A 23,340-nucleotide genomic window follows, 5' to 3' on the forward strand; every position below is an offset into this window, starting at 1 on the left:
AATTCCATTAAATAAACAGAAGCACTTGTTGCATAAATATGGTTTCAGGAGCAAGAACATCCTCAAAGAAAGATCCTGGCTCAAATAATCCTGATGTTCTTGCCATTAGGGTCCAGGTATCAGTAACTGTAATCAGTAATCACTGCAGATGGTGACACCAGCCACAAAATTAAAAGTCGCTTGCTACTTGGGAGGAAAGAGATGACAAACCTAGACAGCACCTTTAAAAGCAGAGACATCACCTTGCTGACAAAGGTCCACATAGTCAAAGTTATGGTTTTTCCAGTGGTGATGTATGAAAGTGAGAGCTGGACCATAAAGAAGGTTGAGCACTGAAGAATTGATGCTTTTGAATTGTGGTGCTGAAAGAGACTCTTGAGAGTCCCCTGGACTGCAAGAAGATCAAATCTATCCATTCTGAAGGAAATCAACCCTGAGTGCTCACTGGAAGGACACATCCTGAACCTGAGGCTTCAATACTTTGGCCATCCCATGAGAAAAGAAACCTCTCTGGAAAAGACCCTGATGTTGGGAGTGAAGGCAAGAGGAGAAGGGGACAGCAGAGGACAAGATAGTTGGACAATTTCACTGAAGCTACCAACATGAATTTGACCAAACCCCAGGAGGCAGTGGAAGACAGGAGGGCCTGGCGTGCTCTAGTCCATGAGATCACGAAGAGTCAGACATGACTTAACAACTAAACAACAAATCAGTAAAATACAATGCAACCAATTCTTCCTCTGAAAATGTTGAACCATTTGGAGTTCCCATCCTAACCATCATCCATTCCCAACACAGTTTCTCTTCCAACTGCCTTAGGGAATATCCTTCAGGACCTTGATAGATTCCAGTATCTTGTCTTCATTGCTACAGAACAAGCAGAAGTGGCAAGCAGCATACCAAGCTATTTACCAGTACAGAAAGATTGCACAACTCTACTTCAGAGTAAGATTGCCTTATCTGTGACCTCCTTGTTCCCAGACAGGCCAGACTGCAACTACATGCTTCACAGCAGCAGGATTTCAGGCAGCATTAATGCTATCCGCTAGTGCCTAATTGTCTCTATCCAATCCCCTGTGCTCTGTCCAGGGTCCTGAAATATCTGCTGTGACTTGTTAGTTCGTACTCCCCATCCTATTGACACTTGTGGGATTGAAAGCATTCTCTGTAGCCAAGCTGTACTGTTCCTTAAGGAATCGGCTCATTCTGAGACTCAGGAGAGATTCAAATTTGGTCACTAAAAATGGATTTTTGACAATTTAAATTTTAAAATAATTTTTAATGTAAATCATAATATAAATTGTGATTAAAATCAATTTGATTTTTAAATTATCATTAATTTTTATTCACCCTGGTCCAAAACTGATTCCCCAAACTCCCAACTGCAGGCTGCGAATGCATGTGGGGCCCCAAGATCTTTCTTATAGCCCCCAATACCTCCTAATACTCTCCTGCACCCCCTAGAAAATGGTTTATAAAACTCAAGTTCTCTCTGAAATTTGTCAGTAAATTATTAAATCTAGAGAACAAGTTGGGCACACACACTCCTGTTCCCTGCCCCAGAAAAAAATGGCTCAAAAAGTCCCCTTGTGCCACCAATTGCCATGAGAGACAATGCTGCTCTGTTTTTATCCTTCATGCAGCTCTTCCTCTCCTATCCTTCCCAACTGTTTTAGTATGTGCAATATGTGCGTTCCTATAGCAGGAGGACATAGAAGGAACCTCCCCAAAGAATGGGAAAGCATTCTGAGTACACTTGGGTGATCCCTGGGCAACAGTATGCAGCTGACCAATTCTTCACTTCCAGAAGCACTGCACTCTAATACAACCATGGGTACGAGTGGTACAGCACTCTGATAAGGATAAAGAAAGATAGTAAGGGGTCATCAACATACTGACCCTCTGCTATAAGAATAGGCAGGGATATCACAATGAGATTTGAAATGCAAGAGCTCATTGTGACACAGCCCCAAAGCAACAATACACAGTGTAAAACCTAATTTATTAGGATTGACATGAAGGCATAATTACAGTACTTGGGAAGTAAGCTTGACTTAACTCAGTGGTACTACTGTCAGCCTACTTCATACCTGTAAAATAATTGAGGTATAACCAATAATAATAATAATAATAATAATAATAATAATAATAATAATAATAATAATAATAATAATAATAATAATAATAATGATAATGATGATGATGATGATGATGATGATGATGATGATGATGATGATGATATCATCTTGGTAAAACAAAAAATTAAACTTTTAGCTATTAATAAAAAATGCAGAGAAAGTTACAAGTTAGGGTCTCCATTTAAACTGCTAGCATAAATCAGGAATTCCAAGTATCTAGCCCCTCTATGACTGTTTATTTTCTCATCTCCTCTGAGCTAAGGTGTCACAAACAAAAGAAGACTTGAAAGCATTAATATCACCTTATTTAAATGCTAGAGCAAGTATGACCTGACATTATAGCAGCACTCCAAAAGACACTCCTGCTCCTGTTCTGGAAACAAACATCCAAGAGTGCATTTGGCTATATTTCCTCCTTGCCACGGCATTTGGGATATAGAATATCACAAATGGATCTTACCTATGATGCCTCATCTGTGAAAGGCTGCCTCCTTAGAAGCTCATTTGGTGCCAACATCCATTTAAATTTGGCACTCAGTTAAAACACTACTGATCAACAAAAACTTTGGGATATAAGGATCCTGGCTCGAAACACCATGAAATTATTTTTATTATATATGCTTTTAAAGTTTTAAAAGATGTCAGTAACTCTTCTCTATTATTGTTAGTTGCCCAAAGTAGACTTTGGTCTAGATTGGCGGGGTATAAATTTAATAAATAACTAATTAAATGTTAAATTGCTTATGATGTCTTAAATGTTTTCATTTGTCTTTTTTAAAAAAGAGTTGTGTGTGTTTAAATAGTTTTCTGTTGTCCTTGTTGTAACCCATCTTGAACTCCTATGATATACAGTGGGATATAAATATTCCAGATAAATATTCATTATTTCTCACCTTTTCTCCACTGAGCTCAGGACAGCACATAGTTCTTCTCCTCCCTTTCGTTATTGTAATAATCCTGAGATATAGAGCAGACAAGGTATGCATAGCCAAAGGCCACGCAGAGAATTTCATGATTCAGGAAATATTTAAACCTGGATCTCTGAAATAATTTATTCTTCACTACCACACCACACCAGCACACTATGTGAGCCTGGGTATCACAACTCCCACATTGTTGAACTGTCATGCTCTCACCCTGTTTGTGACACCAGTATCAAACAGGCAGACTGTCTTAAGAAACTGGATATTATTGGAAATTCAGTAATCACAAAAGTGTATTTGGGAAATAATTTCCACACACAAAAAATTAGAGCTATATTGTCATTGTTCTCACTTTACACAGCTAAAAAGACTCTGTAACTTCCTCCCGCAACCTAAGAAACTCTTCCTGAATTCCTCCTTCCAAAAGGGAAGGCAAAGTTGCTTCCTGTTGAGCAAGGAGAAAACAAAGATGTCACTTCCTTATATCCTACGACTTTCAGTCATCTAAGACAAAGCGGTCTGTCTGTAATTTTCAACAGATATATAAAAACAAACGCCCTTTATTCAAAAGAAATGTTTAAGTGGAACTCACTGTGCCAAGAATCAGATAATGAGCTTTTCAAGACAATTGGTGGGGACAAAAACATCTCTTAACATCAGGTACCTCATTGCAACAGCATTCTTAGGAAGACTTTCTCCACCAATTGTTGTTTGTACTCCCACAATCAATTTCTAAGCATTTCATCCATGCATCAATTCTGAGCATAGGTCTGTTGAACACTATAAATTTAATTTCAAGTACTTGTGAGCAGTCAAAGTATTTAGACACTCAAGTATCTGGAACTTTATACTGGAAGCTTTCATCTAGCACACTACAAATGTCAGAATCCTGACACAGCAATAAATGAATGATGTCCCCTGTGCTACCTGAATCACTGATAGAGAGAAGACCTATTTCTTCAGAACCTCTGAAAAGATAAATGTAGGCTTGGCAACCATGCCCACTTTTCAGTATTGTTAATGCAATTTCCAGCTTCGGCTACCTTTCAGTAAAATATGTAAAAAAGGGAAGCCAATAAAAATTCAAAATTTCTCTATGTTCTCCAGCAATGTATATTTCTTCTGAAAAGAAGGCCGTGATGAAAACAAAAAAAATTGAATCAAACGGAGCACTTCTATAATAAAGGCAGCATGCAGTATGTTGATGCTTCTTTCCTTCTGCACAAGGCCAACTCTTATTTTAAATAATTAAGTTTACTGCAAGGCAGATTGCATTAGAACAGTATAGGGAAGACATGCAGCATGACTAGATAGAACAGAGTTCTGGTTTCCATTACTTTTAATGGCTCTGTAGAAGGAGGAGGCCTCCCATCCTTGTAACATTGTGACATGGTGTGACAAGCAATGTTTCTTAGTTGTAAACATGTCATACAACAAGGTGATTTATCTTCAGCTGGTGTGCCACAACACAGTAGAAAGCACAAACTAAGCCATGCATTGAAACCATTTTTCCTCAGTTGGTGTTGTAGAAAACAAAGGAAATGAAACATAGCTTTCAAAAATGTAAGCTGAATGTAAAGAAACCATTGATTGTCTAAAACAGTTGCTGCAGATGATGCTACATTCTTGAACAGCATCCTAAAGCAGCATACGAGGATGATGCAAAAAAGCAAAAAGAAAGATGGAAGAACCACCAAAAATTGTAAACTAGTCCTTGTATTAGATGTTGGATTTAAAGATGGAGCCTAAGTCTGAGGTTTCGAACATGCTACTCTACGATCTATATAGAGATGTTCTGGGTGATTTTAACTGTACAGGTTACTACCTTGGTCCATCTTATTGGAGGAAAGCTATAGAGCAGTGGCCTCATCCTATTTAGTTAAAACATCTGAAATGCTTGTATGTATTGGAATAAACGTTAAGTTAAGACTCGTGGGTATTGAACACATTCATCATTTTTGCAACTTATTGTCTAAAGATAAATGCAATTAATATTGAGTATTGCTATAATTGCAATTGACATTCCATGTGGTTTAGAGGATTGAGTGAAGGACTAGGACTCAGGAAACCTGGGATCAAAACCCCATTCAAACACAGAAATTCACCAAGACAGGGGGTAGAACTGGTAAAAAACATTATTTAAATCACTTTTCTTGGAACCCCCTTAAACTCGTTACAATTTGATTCTGACTTGATGACACATAACACATGCAAACATGCACACAACATTATAATATGCCTTCTGGTTCATTTATTAATTTTACATTTATATTATGTCCAAGGCACCCTTAGGCGTTTTTCACTGCAGCTTGTTCTGAATTTCTTCATAATGTGTCTTCCAGTCTGGATCACTATTGTGTAATTCCACCAAATTGTGCCAAAAGTATAGCTAGTTTATAGATATTAGCTATAACTACTTGTTCAGAGCCATAACAGTCTACTATTGTCAACATTCTTATTCCCTTAAGTTCATGTTAAATTATATCCTTTGCAGGTGTTGAAGCATTGTAACAAAACCCACATAGCTGCACATCTTCTTGTGTTCACAGTGGAAGATTCATACTTCCTGGTAGCACTCTCTCTAACTATTCAGTTCATGAACCAAGGTAAATGCATACAGTGCTGAGCAAAGAAGATATTTTCAATTTGAAGGCTGTTCAATTTAAATTCTGTCATATTTTCCACAATAGTCTGCAATTCAAAGCACACTCACTGAAAAAAGATCTGGTTGGAGAAATCTGTGGGACTTATGAATAAGTATGTTTAGGATGAGACTGTTAGGCACAATCCCAACACAGATTTATAAATGATAAACGGAGCAATCCTAACCATGTTTTCTCAAATACAAGATTCAGTTTGTTTACTCCCAGCTAAGTCTGTACACGAATGCAACCTTACAATACAACCTTGTGCATGTTGTTAGTTAATTATGTGCCTTCAAGTCAGAACTGAATTACAACAGTCCTAATAGGGCTTTCAAGGAAAGTGAGATATTTAAGGACCTGTTTTACCAGTTTATTTATTTATTTATTTATTTATTTATTTATTTATTTATTTATTTATTTATTTATTTTATTTCTATCCCGCCTATCTGATCATATTAGACCACTCTAGGCGGCTTACAGTAAAAAACAACAATATAATTTTAAAACTTTACAGCAGAAGCGTAAATGAAAATAAAGAACAGAATAAGAGAAAGATCGTCAAGGGTTTTCTGTTGGGAAGGCCTGCCTATACATCAATGTTTTTAGTTGTTTCTTAAAAATGCCCAGCGAGAGAGCCGCGCGAATCTCAGGGGGCAAGTTGTTCCAAAGGCGAGGAGCCACCGCCGAGAAGGCCCGGTTTCTGGTCTTTTCCTTTCGGGCCTCTCTCGGCGTTAGGCTCCTCAGCCTTATCTCCTGGCTCGCACGAGTGACACGGGTAGATCTTGGTGGGAGAAGGCGTTCCGCCAAGTTCTACTCCCTCAGTGAGTTTCCATAGCCAGTGGGATTTGAACCCTGATCTCCAGAGTCCTAGTCTATCCACTACACTACAGTGAGTACCCTCTGCATGTCTAAGTAAAGGTTCCCCTTGACAATTTTTGTCCAGTCGTGTTCGACTCTAGGGGGTGGTTCTCAAGCCATAGAGCCAGCGTTTTGTCTGAAGACATTATCCCATGGTCACATAGCCAGTGTGACTTAGACACGGAACGCTGTTACCTTCCCACCGAGGTGGTCCTTATTTATCTACTCGCATTTGCATGCTTTCGAACCGCTAGGTTGGTGGGAGCTGGGACAAGCGACAGGCGCTCACTCTGTCGCGTGGATTCGAATTTACAGCTGCAGATTTACAGATCTTACAGCACAGAGGCTTCTGCGGTTTAACCTGCAGTGCCACCACATCTCCATGTCTACCCATATGTAAATTCTCCTGAGTTATGTAAAGCTGACTCCCAGTATGAATATTGCATAAAACTGTCATTAGACTATTAAAACCAATATCTAAAATCTATTGGTTTAATTTTAAAATCCAACTGATAAATAACAGTTCTTCCACAATCTATATCATGGTAAAGATGTTTGTATTCCAATCAACTAGACTATGCATTCCAATACACGTCTTTTTGTAACATTTATTTATTTCCTTCTTACATCTATAACCTAACAACATGTAGAAACTTACAACAGCAAAATAATGTAGTCTCAACCTGAGGCTTTTAAACGAATGATTTTATTGATTACAATGGCATGTTTTTGTGAAAGCCAAAATACAGAGAAGAACTGTTGTATTTGGCACACAAACTGTATGTTCTCCAACTGTTCCTGTGCTAAAGTAAACAAATGTGCAGTATATACCTGTAGTATTTCTTCAATAAAAGGTAATATTCTGAAAATATCTCAGACAATTACAGTATACGGGAGAGTAGAAAGCAGAGGAAATCCAAAGGAAATCTTGGGCTATAAGTGGCAATTAAAAGTACTAGACATTAAAGAAATAAGAATTCTACAAGCCTTTCAGGATCTTTCGCAACTTTGAAAGAGTAGCCAGTCCTCAGACAATCAACATGGAGCACAGTAAGCCTCAGCAGTTGCCTAGTTGTGCTGTGCATTGATATTGAACCTGAAAATATGAGAGATGCCACAAAATATTGCTCAGCAAGAGATTGTTAAGTGCCATTACTTAATGTGGCTCTTAAACTCTATGGCCCTGATCAGCTAAATGCAAGTATGATGGGTTAGACTGTTATTTTAACACTAAGCATCACTAAAGACTGTGGGAATTATTCTTAAGTAAATATGAATAATCTCAGGGTATAAATCCCACTGCTTTCAATGAGATTAAAGGTGCAGTTCCTCACCAATTTGCACTGAAATCCTAACTCACAGATGTGCTGGTTGAAGAGGGTTTGGAATAGGTACAAGTCTCTTGTCCTTACAGAAATCACCTTGTGCTGACAGAACTAGCCTCATGCTGCCCTCTTCTGCCAGTTTATCTCAGGCATCCATTGACAGAGGGATCTGCCAGCAGAACTAATATCCTTGCTTACGTTTGCCAGCAGAACAGCCAAAAAGGGAAGCAGAGAAGGGGCAGAATAAGTAAGTAACTGTGCTATTACTGACAAAGTATTAGTCCTAATCCAGGAAAGGTTTAGTTTCAGCACAACTCCTATAGGCCTAGCATCAATTTAGTTGGCCTCTCAGCTTATTCAACTAGTTAGGATTGCACTTCTATTGGAAATAAGAACTGAATTCAGTAGAAGTTACTTCTACTTGACATGTACAGCACTGCAACGTAATCTTCAGTAGATGTACTGTGGAAACCTTTATCTGCTCAAAAATAAGATTCACTAGATTCAGGGGGACTTACTTCTCAGTGAGTTTTTAGAAGGACTGCAATCTATATATAGTGGTAAGAATGATGCAATTTGCCTTTAAGTGTAAACTAATTTGCATCACTTGCATCCATTGTCTTATTATATTTTGACCAGCAAGCATTTCAAGAGGTACCATCTGTGCCTGTTTCTGGCTGATTGGTAACCTGCAGAGATGTTTGTGCCCTTTGCAAGCTCTCATTCATTTGTCTGTGACAAGCCTCTTTGTCATCAATTAAGTAGAGTTCAATTCCCCTCTACCAGTAAGTTTAGTCGAACTAATACCTCTTCCTCAGCTTGTATGTATATCTGCTGACATGAGCCCTATTAATTTAAAAGCTTTATTCACCTAGTTTGCATTTTTCTTCAAGTTATATTAGAATCACAGTAATGTCTTCTACAAAAACAGCAAAACAACAAGCATCAGCAATTATGATTAATTTATATTTTTGCTGTGAAAAATTGCTTATGCTAAAGCAGCGTATAAGAAACTTTAATCAAAAGTAGTTATTTTAATGGCTCTCTTAAAGACTTTTCACACTCTCCAACTGAGGCAAAATGTTGATAGAAGACCCAACACAGTACATTTGGTACTAACTATATAACTATTCAAAGCAAGCTGCTGTTGTAAAATTACTGGTGAAAAATAAATAGAAGTGGACAAAATAAATTATAATGTAAAGTCTTTCAGTGTTTTCTTTATAAAAAAGAGTTCAAAGGTTTTTTAAAAAAACAATTAAAAACTAATTGTCAGTATTTTCCAATATTCATGTTTGCAAAGGAAAACATATACGGTGGTGCCCCGTATAGCGAGGTTAATCCGTTCCGGATTAACCTTCGCTATACGAAAACATCGCTGTGCGGATAAGGAAAGCCTATTGGAACGCATTAAACTTAGTTTAATGCGTTCCAATAAGCGTCCAGACTTACCCCTCCAGCGATGTTTTCGCGTCTGGCGGCCATTTTGGAGCCGCCGATCAGCTGATTGGCGGCTCCAAAATGGCCGCCGCATGACCCGAAATGGCCCCTATCAGTGTTTTCACGCCCTCCCCTTGCTTACGGAGGTCACAAAAACGCTGCGGGGGGGCATTTCGGCCCATCCACGGCCATTTTAATGGCCACGGATGACCCGAAATGCCCCCCCGCAGCGTTTTCGCGACCTCCGTAAGCAAGGGGAGGGTGCAAAAACACTGATAGGGGCCATTTCGGGTCATGCGGTGGCCATTTTGGAGCCGCCGATCAGCTGTTTGGCAGCTCCAAAATGGCCGCCGGACGCCCCAATCGTCGCAAAGCGAGTGCGGCGATTGGGGCAGATCCGTATAGCGATCCCCAAAAAGGGATCGCTATACGGATTCTTCGTTAAACGGTGCGCTCGTTAAGCGAGGCACCACTGTATACTTGGCCTTAAATCCAATTGGAGGTCTCAAACTAGAGCCTCGTGGCGCAGTGGTTAAAACGCTGTACTGCAGCTAAAACTGTGCTCACGACCTGGGGTTCAAAACCCAGGTAGTCGGCTCAAGGTTGACTCAACCTTCTATCCTTCCAAGGTCGGTAAAATGAGTACCCAGCTTGCTGGGGGGGGGGGCAATGTGTAGCCTGCATAATTAAATTGTAAACCGCCCGGAGAGTGCTTGTAGCGCTATGGGGCGGTACTGTATCCAAAAAAAAAAAACTATTAAGATTTACACAAGTATTGGGATACAATTCAGACCTTATTCAATGGGTCTATTCTAGATGGGACCAGCAGCTGAATTTGGTAGCTACATATCTGCAGAATGTTAAACTAAGTATTAATAATTTGAGCCAGGTTCATATTTTATAAACCAGAACAAATATATTTCCTCTAATTTATTAAGAATCCAACATCTCTACTCAGCTTGTTTTAAAATAACTGAAAACCTAGCAAAGCTCATTGAAGAGATATTAGTGACATACAGCAAACAAAGTAATTGCACTCTTAGTATCCATAATTCATGTGTCTGAGCAAAATATGACAAAAGAATTTGAATCAGACTGGCACAATTGTTGAGTCTGATGCAGGCTAAGCTGGTGAAAATATTCTAGGCATTTGAAATCAGAGAAATTCCTCATGTTTATGCTTGCTCTAGATTCAATTTTAATTAAATTGCAATTTGTCACAAATAATGAGGGGGAATAATATTTAAGTGCATGAAACATTCCTATAATTGAGACCCCCCCCCTCTCTCTCTCTCTCTCTCTCTCTCTCTCTCTCTCACACACACACACACACACACACACACACACACACAATTTTCATTATAATTTTCCCCTACATTTGAATTGTATCTATTTTGATATGAGTAACATTTATATTGTAAGATTTGTGGCCATGGACTGAAGAAGTTCCATTTTAAAGTACCTTGTTTCATTCAATTTAAGAATCAAATCGGAGATTAATTTGTGCTATCCACAGATATTAGGGCTTAGGTGGATATTTACTTTCATCTCACATCTGAATCTAGAAAGGTATACAGCAAGAATACATGAAAGGGCCTCTGACCTCTTGGGCAGTGATTTTTTTTTCATTGTAAACTACAGAAAGTCTCAATGTGCCTAGAATTACATGACACATTTCCAGATCAAAGATATAATTCTAGACAGATTTGACCCCAACCTTTCTTCTGTAGAATTTAAGCATGTATATGATTTGCTTTCATTCTGGAAAATATGACCAGCCAAAATTATTTCTGCTTAGTGTTTGACTATGAAATAACTCTCCATGCCAACTTGGCACAATAGCTGAGTAGACATGATATGAAATTTTGCTGCAAAATATGAATACACACACAGGTAGCATACAGTAAGCAGAGTTTTGAGTTCAAAAACAGGTCATGCAGGTGAAATGAAACACATAGATTACTTGGAAATGGGGTGGTTAGACTGAATTGCTATACCCTGTAGTGACAGGATGTCAGCCAATGAATAGCTGTAACATCTAGGAATGAAAGTATCTGAACCTCATTTATATACAACAGAGGGAAAAAGATGGTTACAATGCAGAAAAGCCTATAGAGAATTTTCTATTCAGTGGGATTTCAACAGGGAATTTATGGGTTATATGGCCTACCTTACACTAGAATATTTACTCTGTATGCATGAACACTATTTACAAATAAAAACACTTCAGATCTTTGAACTCAAATTGATTTTTGTATGAAAATTTGCACTTATATTCTGCATTTCTTCAATATGATAATTGAGGCAGCAAAAATTCAAAATGTGGTTATGTGCCTCATTTGTATATTTACTTTATTTCTTTCCTGCCTTTTTCCTGAAAAAGGAACCAAAGACAGCTTATGTAGTGAGGCCATCTGTTCACAAAAAACTACAAAGACTTATAACCCAATCTTTTCCATGCTTACTTAGAGGTAAATCTCACTGTGTTTAAAGGGCTTACTCCTGTTCTGGGTTCATGCTTATAGGATTGCATTATTCATTGGAACAAGGATTTGGAGGGTATGTTTTATTATTTAATGTTAATTTGTGGCTTTAATACAGTTCCTACTTTACATAAAGCCAGTTATTTCTGTTTGTACTGGAGTTTCATAATTGGTGGAGAAAAATGGCTAAACCACATGTTAAAGTTTTTATTCATTGTTTTTTTCCACACTGACCATTCTGTGGATACTTGAGGTCACTGAGCATGTTCAGTCCTCACTGAGCTATTCAAATCAGTTTGGTTATTATCTGAGAGGTAGACTCTTTTGGATTTTTTTAAATTTAAATATGTATGTCATGTTTCTACATCTCTCAGGACATTTAACCAAATTAACTAATAATTCTGTCTTGCTTCTCCTTGGCCTCCAGGTCTGCTGGCAGTCAGGAACATGGGTTTTCCATTATAGAGAACCACCTGAAATCTGTTGGTAGCCCCAGCTACAATATGCCCATTTAATCAATGGGATTTGCATAGTTGGTGGCTTATCATTCAATTATTTATTCAACAGAACAGCTGACCAATAGGGAATAGAATAGCATGCATACACTTTAGCAGTCATATGAGAGGGGGTGATGAGTATTCCAGTATTCCAGAATGGCCAAAACTCATGCCCCAATACAACTGTATATTGGTGCTGTTTGGCCTTGCCATTGGAAAGCTAATATATAAAGATTCTCAATCAAATCTATAGTTCAGTTCAGGCATTATAGAAAACAGCATTGTCAATTTCCTAAGAAGGGGTGTCCCCCAAGCTCTCTTCTGATATAACTTTTAGGTTTTCAGAATGAAGTCTGAAGAGGAAACATCCCTGCCTACATGTAACTTCTCCATCTAAGAAAGACCACAGATTTTCCAGAAATTCACTCATATGGAGAGCTTCACATGAGTAGAAACCTCTTCTCATCAGAGGTTCATTCATACTGTGCATGTGAATAAAGTGAGGAGAGAGGGGGTGAGCCACAGTCTCTGAAATGTGTTGACAGTGCTGGATTATATAATGCTTGAACAGGGTTTATATAAAATATGCCAGGAAAAAATGATACAAATTTCTCTTGTCTTCAATTCCAGTGTTTTCCCTAGTAAAACCTTACTGCAGAACATTTCTCTTATAATGACAAATTATTCCAAATTAATAACCTCTCTCTCTAGTCATTGAAAAACAACATATCACCATAATGTGAAAACTATGACCCTAAACTTCTAAACAAAGTTCTTTCACTGGAGCCATCAAAGCCAAAGAATTCTAGCCTGCTTCTTTAAGTCAAGCCTTACATACTTTAAACTTTTCAAAACTTTCTTACACCAGTAAAAGTTTGATTCATTTCTTCAGCATTGTAAAAAAATAATAATGTACAATCAATTCACAACACTAAATTGTATTGTTTTCAAACAAAAATGTAGGGATAAATATCATTATGCAAACTGCAGCATTAATGGTAATAAGTCTAAAACAACTCAGCTGCAGAGTGCTGATATACCACTGCATGAATTGGTCTATTTTAGTTTTATTTTCTGGCAATAGATTATGCCAGAAAGAACAATTTGAGAAGCACTAACTCTAAAGTTTCTCCAGGCATCATGCTGACAGATTAAATCTGCTCTTTGGTATTCTGTACCTTCATGTGCTCTATCAAAACGTACAATGTAATTCCACATAGGCTGTTGTTTTGTGCTTATTACTTTTTGCTTGCTGAAATAGAGCATAGTTTACATGTAAGACTAAATATTGTAACAAAATTAAAGGTTTGTTTTCTGAATAATTTCTGTCACTGTACATATAAGTTTTCCTTCAGCTCTTCAACATTTACTGTACTTATCAGATGTGTGATATCCTCAGGCTAAGAAATACAGTGAAATGAATTTGGTAGATAGACTGCAGTCATTCATGCTTCAATGCAGTCCTCCTTAAATTGGTGCCCTTCAAATGAGTCAGACAACAACTCCCATCATTCATAGATAAAGGCATATTTTTAGCTGTCCATTACATTTTTTTTATTCTTTAGATACATATTTTACTTATCCTAGAACAACAATCATTTTATAAATTTGATTAAAACACATTTTTCCAGTTCATGGATCTTAACAAGCTTCTTTTACCTGCACTGACTTTCCTAAACAAGTACTATGTGATGTGTCATCTGATAACGCACAACTAATCATAATGGGCATTTATGCCTATCCATTTTTATTTAGCTACTGTCTTCATTTATTCAGGCGTCTTATTTTGTACCTACCAAGGAGAATCTCACACTGCAACATTCACAACATCTATGAAGCTTTTGTCTCTTGATTTATGTCATTTCGTCCACACATATTATATATCTACAAGATTCATCGTTCAGACTTCATATCTACATCACTATTTTTGTATATTCTATATCAACTATATAATAATTAGACTAGGACTCTGACGAAAAAAGTTTGAACCCTCACTCAGCCTCACTGGGGCAGTGGAACTGGTGAAACCACTCCTTAAATATCTCACTTATCTTGAAAACCCTGTTAGAGTTGCTATAAGTCGGTTCCAACTTGACTGTGCATAATAACAACACATGTAATAATTGATTTATTATAACAGAGTTTTACTGATGATACTGTCTAGCAAGTACCATGGACTTCATGCTTTCTATATCTCAGAGAAACCAATGCTACCATATTACTATTCAGTAATCAAACAGGCATTATTTATAATGGAAACTCTAAGTATTGGAGACAGAGACAACCAGCTTGATCCTTAGTAGTTGTTCTATAATATTCATGTGATTTCTCTGTAGCACATCTAGAGCCAAATACTATGTCTCCCTACATACTGTATAGGTTTGAGCTACAGACGTTATTTGTTCCAGCCTCCTTGTTGAAGAATAATGCTCCCCCCCCCAAAAGCTTAGGAACTTCATCTTCAGAGGCTATTCCCACCCTGCTAAAAATAGGCTGTAAATATTGCAGCTACACAAAAGACCCATGCAATCTGAACACTCTTTGCTAGTGCAGTGGATGAGATGGGAAACACAGCCTATTCAGCCTTGTCTACCTGGTTCTGTTATTCACACAACTACTCAGTGGCATAGGATTACACCCTGAGGAAACAACTCTTGTGTCTTTCATGAAGGCATACAAAAATGCTCAAGTCACTACCATTTTTAGTGATCTTTTAGTTGTACAGCTCCAAGGATACAGAGACTGAAGAAATTAGTAAGAGAACTGAATTGCAGAAATCCCCAGTTGTACTAGTCTATCGTTTCCCCTATTTTCATCATTTGTTTTTATTTATTTTCTACAATAGTTCACTATTTCCAGTAATACAAACTTGGTGACATTCTTTTCTAAATACATTTCATCATCCATCTCCTTTGCCTTCTATATTATACATCTCTCTTTCATTTTGGGACAGAGAAGGGTCAATTCTCTCAATATTGGTCCATTTTATATAGCAATTTTGTATTTATGCTTCTAGCAGGGACTACCTCTCTCTATATATAGGCCTATCATCTCCACAGTGTTCAAAACAGTACCACCCTATGCAGATGTTTAGACAGCTATCTACTTCTGACAACCAGTTGACATGCAGTTTTAATCTTAATGTCAAAGCAGGGCACTTCAGTTGCCCAATGTCCTATCTTGTTGCAGAATTCATATACTGTAGTACTAGACTTACAAAATAGACATACTGCAATATTTTCACCCAAAGAGTTGTAAATTACAGTCAATAAAACAATTATGCAATAAAAATGATCCAACACAATTATTGTGTTTTGTCACTCTTGTACCCTTTAATGTTAAATGCTGGAACAAAATTGTTCTATTCAATTTTTTTCCTGCAACCATGATGTGAACCATGAAGCAAGTGTTATACATCCTGGCTGTCAGTAGGCTGGTCTCATTCAGATTCTCCTGGGAAATATGTGTACCTTGAGCCCACCTCTACTGCTCACCTGGAATTCTAATTGGGTCACGGGAAAAACGAAAGTTTTCTTTAATATTTCCTATTAAATGAGGATTAATGTTCTGATATCTTGTAAAGAAAGATATTTACATAAGTAATTCTTCTGACAATCTGCAGTGCTACACTAACAAATCTCTCCATACTATATATTTTTTAAAACTGTAAAATAAGAAACTGCTTAAGAAAAGGATTTTATTATGTAATTTATTCTCTCTTCTCAAGTCTGCAAAAAAAAACCCTGAACTGACAGTAATAGGGATCAGAATAAGACATGAGGGAGTCGTCTTAAGGTTGTTGTGCTTGTTCAGTCTCTCCCCACCTCCCTGGTGAAGAATGCATGCTATGAAAGTAAATAAATGTTTGTGAGAAGAGATTTCTAGTGAAAATGCCTATATTGAGTGTGCTTTTTTTCTGAAAAGAAAGTGGACTGGGGGAAAAAAGAAGGGGGTTCAAACTTAAAATGTTCTAGATCATCACTTTATAGGAATTATTTTCCTTTGGGAAAAAAAAAACTAGTGTTCTGAATTTTACTGTTCTTAATTGTTCATATTATCAGCCCTGAAACTGGAATTGTAGATTCTCATTCTGTCAAGTGGCCATTTATGTAGATGGAGACATCCTGTAGTAATGAGGCCCTTTCTGTTTAAAAATAGCATGTGTCAATTTTTCCTTTTTAAATGCTCAGAATTTACTGTGGTAATGAGTGACACACTCTGGCTGGGCTATGGAATGACACTCTTCAGCAAAGCCCTCTCGTAACCATGGACTCAGTATCTGGGAACAGTGTCTTATTGATTCAGAAGTTTGAACCATTTTCTTTCTCAGATTACATTTCCTTTACAATACCGTGCATTTTGCCTCTTGCAGGAGAAAACCGTCTTCAGTCATAGCTGAAACATCTAACAAAACAGACACTTCCAGTCTGCAGTATAAATGCAAATTAGAACTCAGAGTCCACCATCTGAAACATCTTGCCCAATATCAGTGCAGCAACATTTCAGCACACAGGAGACATAACCATTTTCAATCTTAAACTTTCCGTGTGTTTTCTTGCAAATATCAAGATGAGATCCAGACCATTTTTAATAAGCCATGTGATAAACCAGTTCAAAAATAGATCTTCTCCACAATCTTATTGTTATTAAAATAGTTGATCGTGAAACTGGGGGTGGAGGCTGAAAATATTTTATCTTTATACAATAAACTATTAATTCCATTTAAGAGATTTGATTTGTTTAGAAACCAGCATCAGAGAAAGAAACAAGAGCTTCAGTGAGAAATTACAAACAACTATCCATTGAAACAAAGCTTCTTTTTTTGTACGAGTGGGTCTTTAACTGAGGCTAAATGGAAGGGGGCATCACAAATCTTTTTGCAGTGACTTTTATGTTATCTCTGGAGACAGTCTTCCCCTTTCTAAAGAATACCGCTCTTTATCCACATTTGCACTTCTTAAAGCTCTTAATTTCTGAACTGCCTCAATTGTCTGAGCAATTTTAAGAACAAGAGGGTTACTCTGGTGTGTCCCAGCAACTAGACCAATTTCAGCCAGCCCAGATGAGTCTCTTTATTATTCAGGACTTCCCATGACTGGCAAAATAAGCCATCTGCCATCAGCTTTCCTGCTGACCATTAATTAAGGGCCTCTCAATCAAAAGATGGGCCAGAAAAGTGAATTGGGGGGTGGGGGATAAAGCGGAAAGCGATGTGGGGCGGGGGAAAGGGGGAGGAATCTGCGATGTCTCATAATAAGCCTTGCAGAGCAAATGGACCGTCTTGCCTCACCAGCCCAGAGGAATCGTGCCTGTCATCCAGCTAATGCAAAAAAAAGTTCAATCAAACGCATTTGCCAGCAAGTTCAGGAATTATTCAGGTGGACTCGGCTGACCTTGCCCAGCCAGCCAGCCAGCCAGCCCGCCGTTCGCTGTGCACCAAACAAGGAAGGAAGGGTGGATGGTTGTCCTGTACCTTGGAAGAAGAAAGCTTTGCTCCCGTTGTGCAGCCCTTGGACTTGCAGCACGCCAGCCACGGAGTCCCCCAACTGCAGCTCGCTCAGCACGTCGATCTGCAACGAAGGGTCCACGCCAAAGCTGAAAACTTGATCCGGGGGGAGAAAAACAGAGGGAGACCATGAGACAGAGAGAGGGGGCAACTTTCCCCTTTGTTGCTTTCTCTCCCCGCCGCCGCCCCCATTTTCCACCCCCCTCACCTTCCCCGATTCCTCCATCCCAGCAAACCTTGGGCTCAGGTATATCTCCCCCGATCTGCCGCACCCGCCGAAGCCAGTCTCATTTACGTGACCTACTTTTCGCACGATCCCCTTGGTAAAGTTGTTCTCCTGCATCCTTGGCGGTGTGTCTCCGTGCGTGTGTTGAAGCCGATCCCCTACATCTATCCGATTCCCACCTCAGGGAAACAGGCTTGTACAGAAACGCGCCCGATCTCTCTCTCTCTCTTCCGCCCCCCCCCCCCGCCACCTTCCTCAGAGTTCCCCTCGGAAACCAAGCAAGGGCTTCCTCCGGAGCGACCGGGATGGAGGAAGCGTTGACGCCCCGCGAGCCTTACCTGAGCCCAAGCAGACGAGCAAGCACAAGGTGCTCAAACAGACCGGCGGGGACTCCATAGCGCAGGAGGAGGAGGAGGAGACCGCGGGCTCAGTCCATAGTACTCCTCGTCGGGAAGAGAATCCCTGACTTTCGGAAGCGCTCGCCCAAGCCGCGAATGCCCCACTCCCGTCGCTCGGGGGGTCTCCGCCCGGCTCTCGCCCTCCCTCGTCTCTCCTCGCGCCTCAACAGGAGGCAGGGAGCCGCCGCCAGGGGAAAGGCGTCGGACCCGCAAGCGCCCGCAGCATCCTCCCCCGACGCCTCAGCCGGCGAGAGCCGCCGCCCCAGCACAGAGCCGGAAGCCTCCCTTGCTCGAGGAATGGCGCTGAAGGCGGCGAGAGGAAGCGAGGCGCCGCCGGGGAAAAGCGCGGGGAGCTCCTTCGCCAGGACCTGTTGGAGGGAAGCCGGTGGAGACAATAGAGGGCGGGCGGGCGGCGAAGAAGAGGCGAAACGGCTCCTGTGGCCAGGAAGGCGAAGCGCCAGCCCGTCCGCCTGCCTGCCTGCCTGCCTGCCGCTCGCCCGCTGGCTCTCCCCTCAGGGCTCCGGTCTCGCCGTCACCAGGCGCGGCAGCTGCTCTTGCTGGTGGAGGTGGCGGTGCCGCTGAAGCTCCAGGCAAGCTCCTCCTCACCCAGCCAGCATCAAAAGAGGCCGAGAAGGCGACAGGTTGGAGGAGGAGGAGGAAGAGGAGGAGGCGGGCCGGGCCGGGCTGGGCCACGGATGACAGGCTGGTGGGCGGCGGGAAGGAGGGCTTTCATCCCCTCCCTCGGGCGGGAGCCTCGCGTTTCTCGGGGCAATTTCGACCAAAGAGGTGGCAGGGCTCCCTTCGGCCTCGAGACCGGGTTCCCTCACGCAGTTCTTACCACCACCACCACCACCACGCCGCTCCTCCCACACACCTGGCAATCCCTCTGGAGCCCTACTGGCATGCCACAGGGCAGCTGGCTCCTCACGGAGAGAAGGCGCTGCCGTTGCCACCAACCCCTTTTCTTCTTCTTCTTCTGCATAGGGAGGGTGGCATCATGGCAGTGAGTAGTGGTTGGGGTAACGAGGCTGGTCCATGGGGGCAAATAGGGCACTGCTCCCTCCTGCCTCTCCTCTGGTCTAGAAAGGCTGATAAAAGGCCTTACTCCCCCATCTCCTGCCAAGTGTCAGGTATAAGAGAGTACAAGGCGCCTGAGGCAACATTAGCATTTATTACTCAGTTTGTTTAGATGTTAAGTAGTAAGAAGTGGCACTGCAGTGTCATTGCAAGGAAGGACTAAAGGGACAAACCCAGAATTAGTTGGCACTGTTGACTTTGGCTTCCCTTCCATTGGGCACCTTGCCTCACCAGTCCCATCACCAGCTGCCACTTCACACTGATAGAAGATGTCAATAAAAATCCCTAACCCAGGGGTTTGTTATTCTGAGGATGGTTTAATTTGAAGAAAGCTAGCCATGGAGCTTGCTTTCTTTTTAACGACTTGCCCACCACAAAAGTACAACAAATGTTACGGTCAGCAAAGGACAAAAGGGACCCCCTCACCACTGCAGGAGTGTACTGGATACCTTGCAGTTGTGGCCAGGTATATATTGGGACCACAAAATGCAGCATCTACACCAGAATCAAAGAACATGAGAGACATTGCAGACTAAAACAACTGGAAAAATTGGCAGTAGCTGAACTTGCCCTGAAACAAGCTGGACATGAAATTCTATTTCAAAATACAGTGGTGCCTCACTTAGCGATGTTAATCCGTGCAGGAAAAAACATTGCTAAGTGATTTAATCGCTAAGCGATTTCAAAAAGCCCATAGGAACGTAGTAAAACGCGTTTAATATGTTCCTATGGGCTAAAAACTTACCTTAAAGCAGAATTCCTCCAGAGCGGCAGCCATTTTGGGTGCCTCTACAGCGAGGCAAAACAGCGGTGGCCATTTTGTTTTGCGGTGGCCACTTTGGAACGGCCGATCAGCTGTTTAAAAAAGTTCGCTTTGCCATGATCGCTCCCCCGCAATCATCACAAAGCGAATTTTAGCCATAGAGGACATCGCTAAGCGATCGCTCCAGCGATGGCCAAAAGTCCATCGCAAAGCGATTTCATCGCTCAACGGAGCGATTGCTAAGCGAGGCACCACTGTACAGAGTTAGTGAACAACACCAGCAGTCATTATGTTAGACTGTCCAGGGAAGCCATTGAAATCCACAAATACCAGCAGAGCTTCAACAAAAAAAAGAGAAAAGTCTGATGCTCAACAAAGCCTGTCTCCCAGCACTGAAAAACACAGCCTGCAAAAGGTCAACAAATTCTACCCAGCCACAAGGACCAGTGATCAAAGCACAAAAAAGACCTGTTAACGACACCCATCAATCACAGTGACAGATCATCTCTCCCCCTTATCACAACAATACACCCACAAGAAAAAAAAACACTGATGACCATAATCACCCAATCTCCTGAAAAGGACGAAAAGCTGATCCCACAGCTATAAATACTCAAGTATCCCACAAAGCTGCACCAGAGCACAGACACAGTTCTGACTCCTGTCCTCTGAAGATGCCAGCCACAGAGACTGGCAAAACGTTAGGAAGAAAAATCTCAAGAACACAGTCAGACAGCCCAAAAAACCTACAACAACTGTCTAACCTAGTATACAGTACTAATGTAATAATACATAATTGGAAGGCTTTAAATCTGTCTCTGGAAGATAAAATTTGAGAAGGGAAAAAGTCAATACACATTGAGTTTAATTTACTTTTTTAGGTGTGGACATGACACTTCCTTCATACCACCTCCCCCCCAAAAGCCCCCTCAGTGAAGAGCCCCCTTCCTCCCAGTCCCCTTTGTCCCAGTCCCATGCCTCACCCCTTCCCCAGTTCTCCTCTCTCACCCGTATTTTTTACCCCTCTTGCTTTCGCTCTCCATGACTCAAATCAGGCCTGAAGGCACCTCTCTGCCCAGGTCCTCTGTCCTTTCACTGTTATGCCATCGCCACGCCTGGAGGAATGGGAGGGTCAGGAGCAATGAAAGGCAATGCTGTCACGGCAGCAGCAACTTTTCAGTACTGTTGCTGTTTTGGGCTTCAATGTTCCCAGCGTGCACTGTGCATTTGCTTCATTCAGGCCCCTTTGAGCCAGGCTAAGACTTTGGTCCAAAGGGCTGACATCAGTCCTCTAAAGGTGGATGAGGAAGAGCAAAGAGAAAAGAGTAAGAGTAGTGCTTTTGGAGGGGTAGGACTGATGCACATGCATGAAAGGGAAGTCCACTCAAAGGAGTACAGAAACAACTAAGAACTCTAGGATGCCTGCAGTTCTGGGTCAGATTTAAATGATCTATCTGTAGGCCAAGAGGATTGAAATAAAACAGCATTGTGTATACCATATTTAATTTAATAAATAAAAAAATAATTGCAACTAAAAATAACCATGGTGACCGCCCCAGAAAACATTATGTGAACCCCTTGGGGGTCCCGACCCCCAGGTTGAGTAACCAGGCTAGGGACAAGCTGCTGCCACCGCTGCCAGTCAATTCATATCCAAACAAGATATCTATTGGGGGTACTGGAGCTTGGAACATTGGGTTTAAAAATTAATTAGTTAAAATTACATGTTGGAAATTGGGAAATTAACTTCCTGGTGTTGACATTTAAATCTGACAACATTGAACTGATTAAATGAGCATAAATTAATTAAAAGCACATTACATTCACACTTCCCCTCCTAGTCCGTAACTCCTTTTTTAAAACTAGGTTTAAATTATATAGCCCAACCTTGGCCTTATAAATGGAATTGGATTGTAACAACCAGAAGCCTTAGTTAACACAGCTAAGGTACTTCTCATGGCTTCTGGAAATTATTGTCCAAGACATTAGCCGTCCCAAGGTTAGAATCATTGCCCTATAAAAAAGCCAATTGGCCACTCCTATCAATACTTCTTTGATGGTCTTGAACTATAACCTCTTGAAGCCCTGAGAAATACCATAGACTCTTAATCATGTCTACTAAGGTTGTTAGGTGTTATAGTCCCATTTATAAAACCAAGGTTGGGGTACCTATTATAAATCTTGTTTTTAAAGTAAAGTGTAGACCCTTTACTCTTTGAGGAAGGGAAATATGGGCTGACATATCCTCTCGACAGAGGGGTATGCAAAACTAATATTTTTAACGAGCAAAATTCCTATTAATAATACTTCTTAAATTGTTATTTTCAAATATTAGATTTGAAGATCCTTATTCTGCTATTAGTCCAAAAAGTAATACATTTAATATTAATGCATTAATTTCAATGCTTTATTTTCAAAATCTGTACTTAATTTTTTAAGGAATTCCCAATGTGTGGGAAATGCTCCCTGAAATCCACAGGACATTATCATGCAATGTAAATAGGATCAAGAAAAGAGACTATTTACAGTTAAAATGCAGGCTGTAATGCTCCTTGAATGACCTTGTACAGTCACTAATTTTCCATATAATCTACCTCACAGAATTATTTTGGGGATGAAAGTGGGAGAGAGCCTGGTACACTGTTTTGAATTGTTTGGAGGAAAGGCAGAATTTAATAAATAAATAATATGTTTTTTGTGGTGAGGAAAAAATTTCAAGATAAATCATGATGCAAAACACATTGCTTCCAAATCAGGATATCTGGTCATATTTTAATTGCACTGTTTTATTATGTATTTGTTTTCTTAAATATGAATAAAAATAGCACGTAAGAACATGTCAAGGTCATTCTATTTCTTAATATCGAATTGAAATGCACTCTTAAAACAGACAAATGACATCCACTGCATTAGGCAAAAACTCTTTCTGCATCTTAACTCCAGTCTATTTATTTTTAAAGAAAACTATAAATATTTTATTTGCTGTAGTTTTAGACATGTATTGCTTACTCGGAATCTGGATACTCCAAGTAACTTTAAGTTATACAAATCACTGACCTAC

The 23,340-nt window shown here is 40.3% G+C and overlaps 1 protein-coding gene across 2 annotated transcripts in view; it reads right to left on the bottom strand.

Annotated features, from left to right (window-relative positions):
• The window catches only part of NELL2 (neural EGFL like 2), a 140,987-nt gene extending 121,956 nt beyond the window's left edge, over positions 1 to 19,031 (bottom strand). The window contains exons 1-2 of one of the 2 annotated variants that reach the window (XM_020795538.3): positions 18,380 to 19,031; positions 17,783 to 17,911 (exon numbers count right to left, since the gene is read on the bottom strand). In XM_020795538.3, coding sequence (XP_020651197.3) covers positions 17,783 to 17,911; positions 18,380 to 18,437 — 187 coding nt within the window. In that variant the 5' untranslated portion in view covers positions 18,438 to 19,031. The remainder of the gene's footprint in view (positions 1 to 17,782; positions 17,912 to 18,379) is intronic. The other variant, XM_073000446.2, reaches the window with a different exon arrangement.
• Positions 19,032 to 23,340: the final 4,309 nt, after the last annotated feature.

The sequence above is a fragment of the Pogona vitticeps genome, chromosome 5 (genome assembly GCF_051106095.1).
Source record: "Pogona vitticeps strain Pit_001003342236 chromosome 5, PviZW2.1, whole genome shotgun sequence".
NCBI classification, from domain to species: domain Eukaryota; kingdom Metazoa; phylum Chordata; class Lepidosauria; order Squamata; family Agamidae; genus Pogona; species Pogona vitticeps.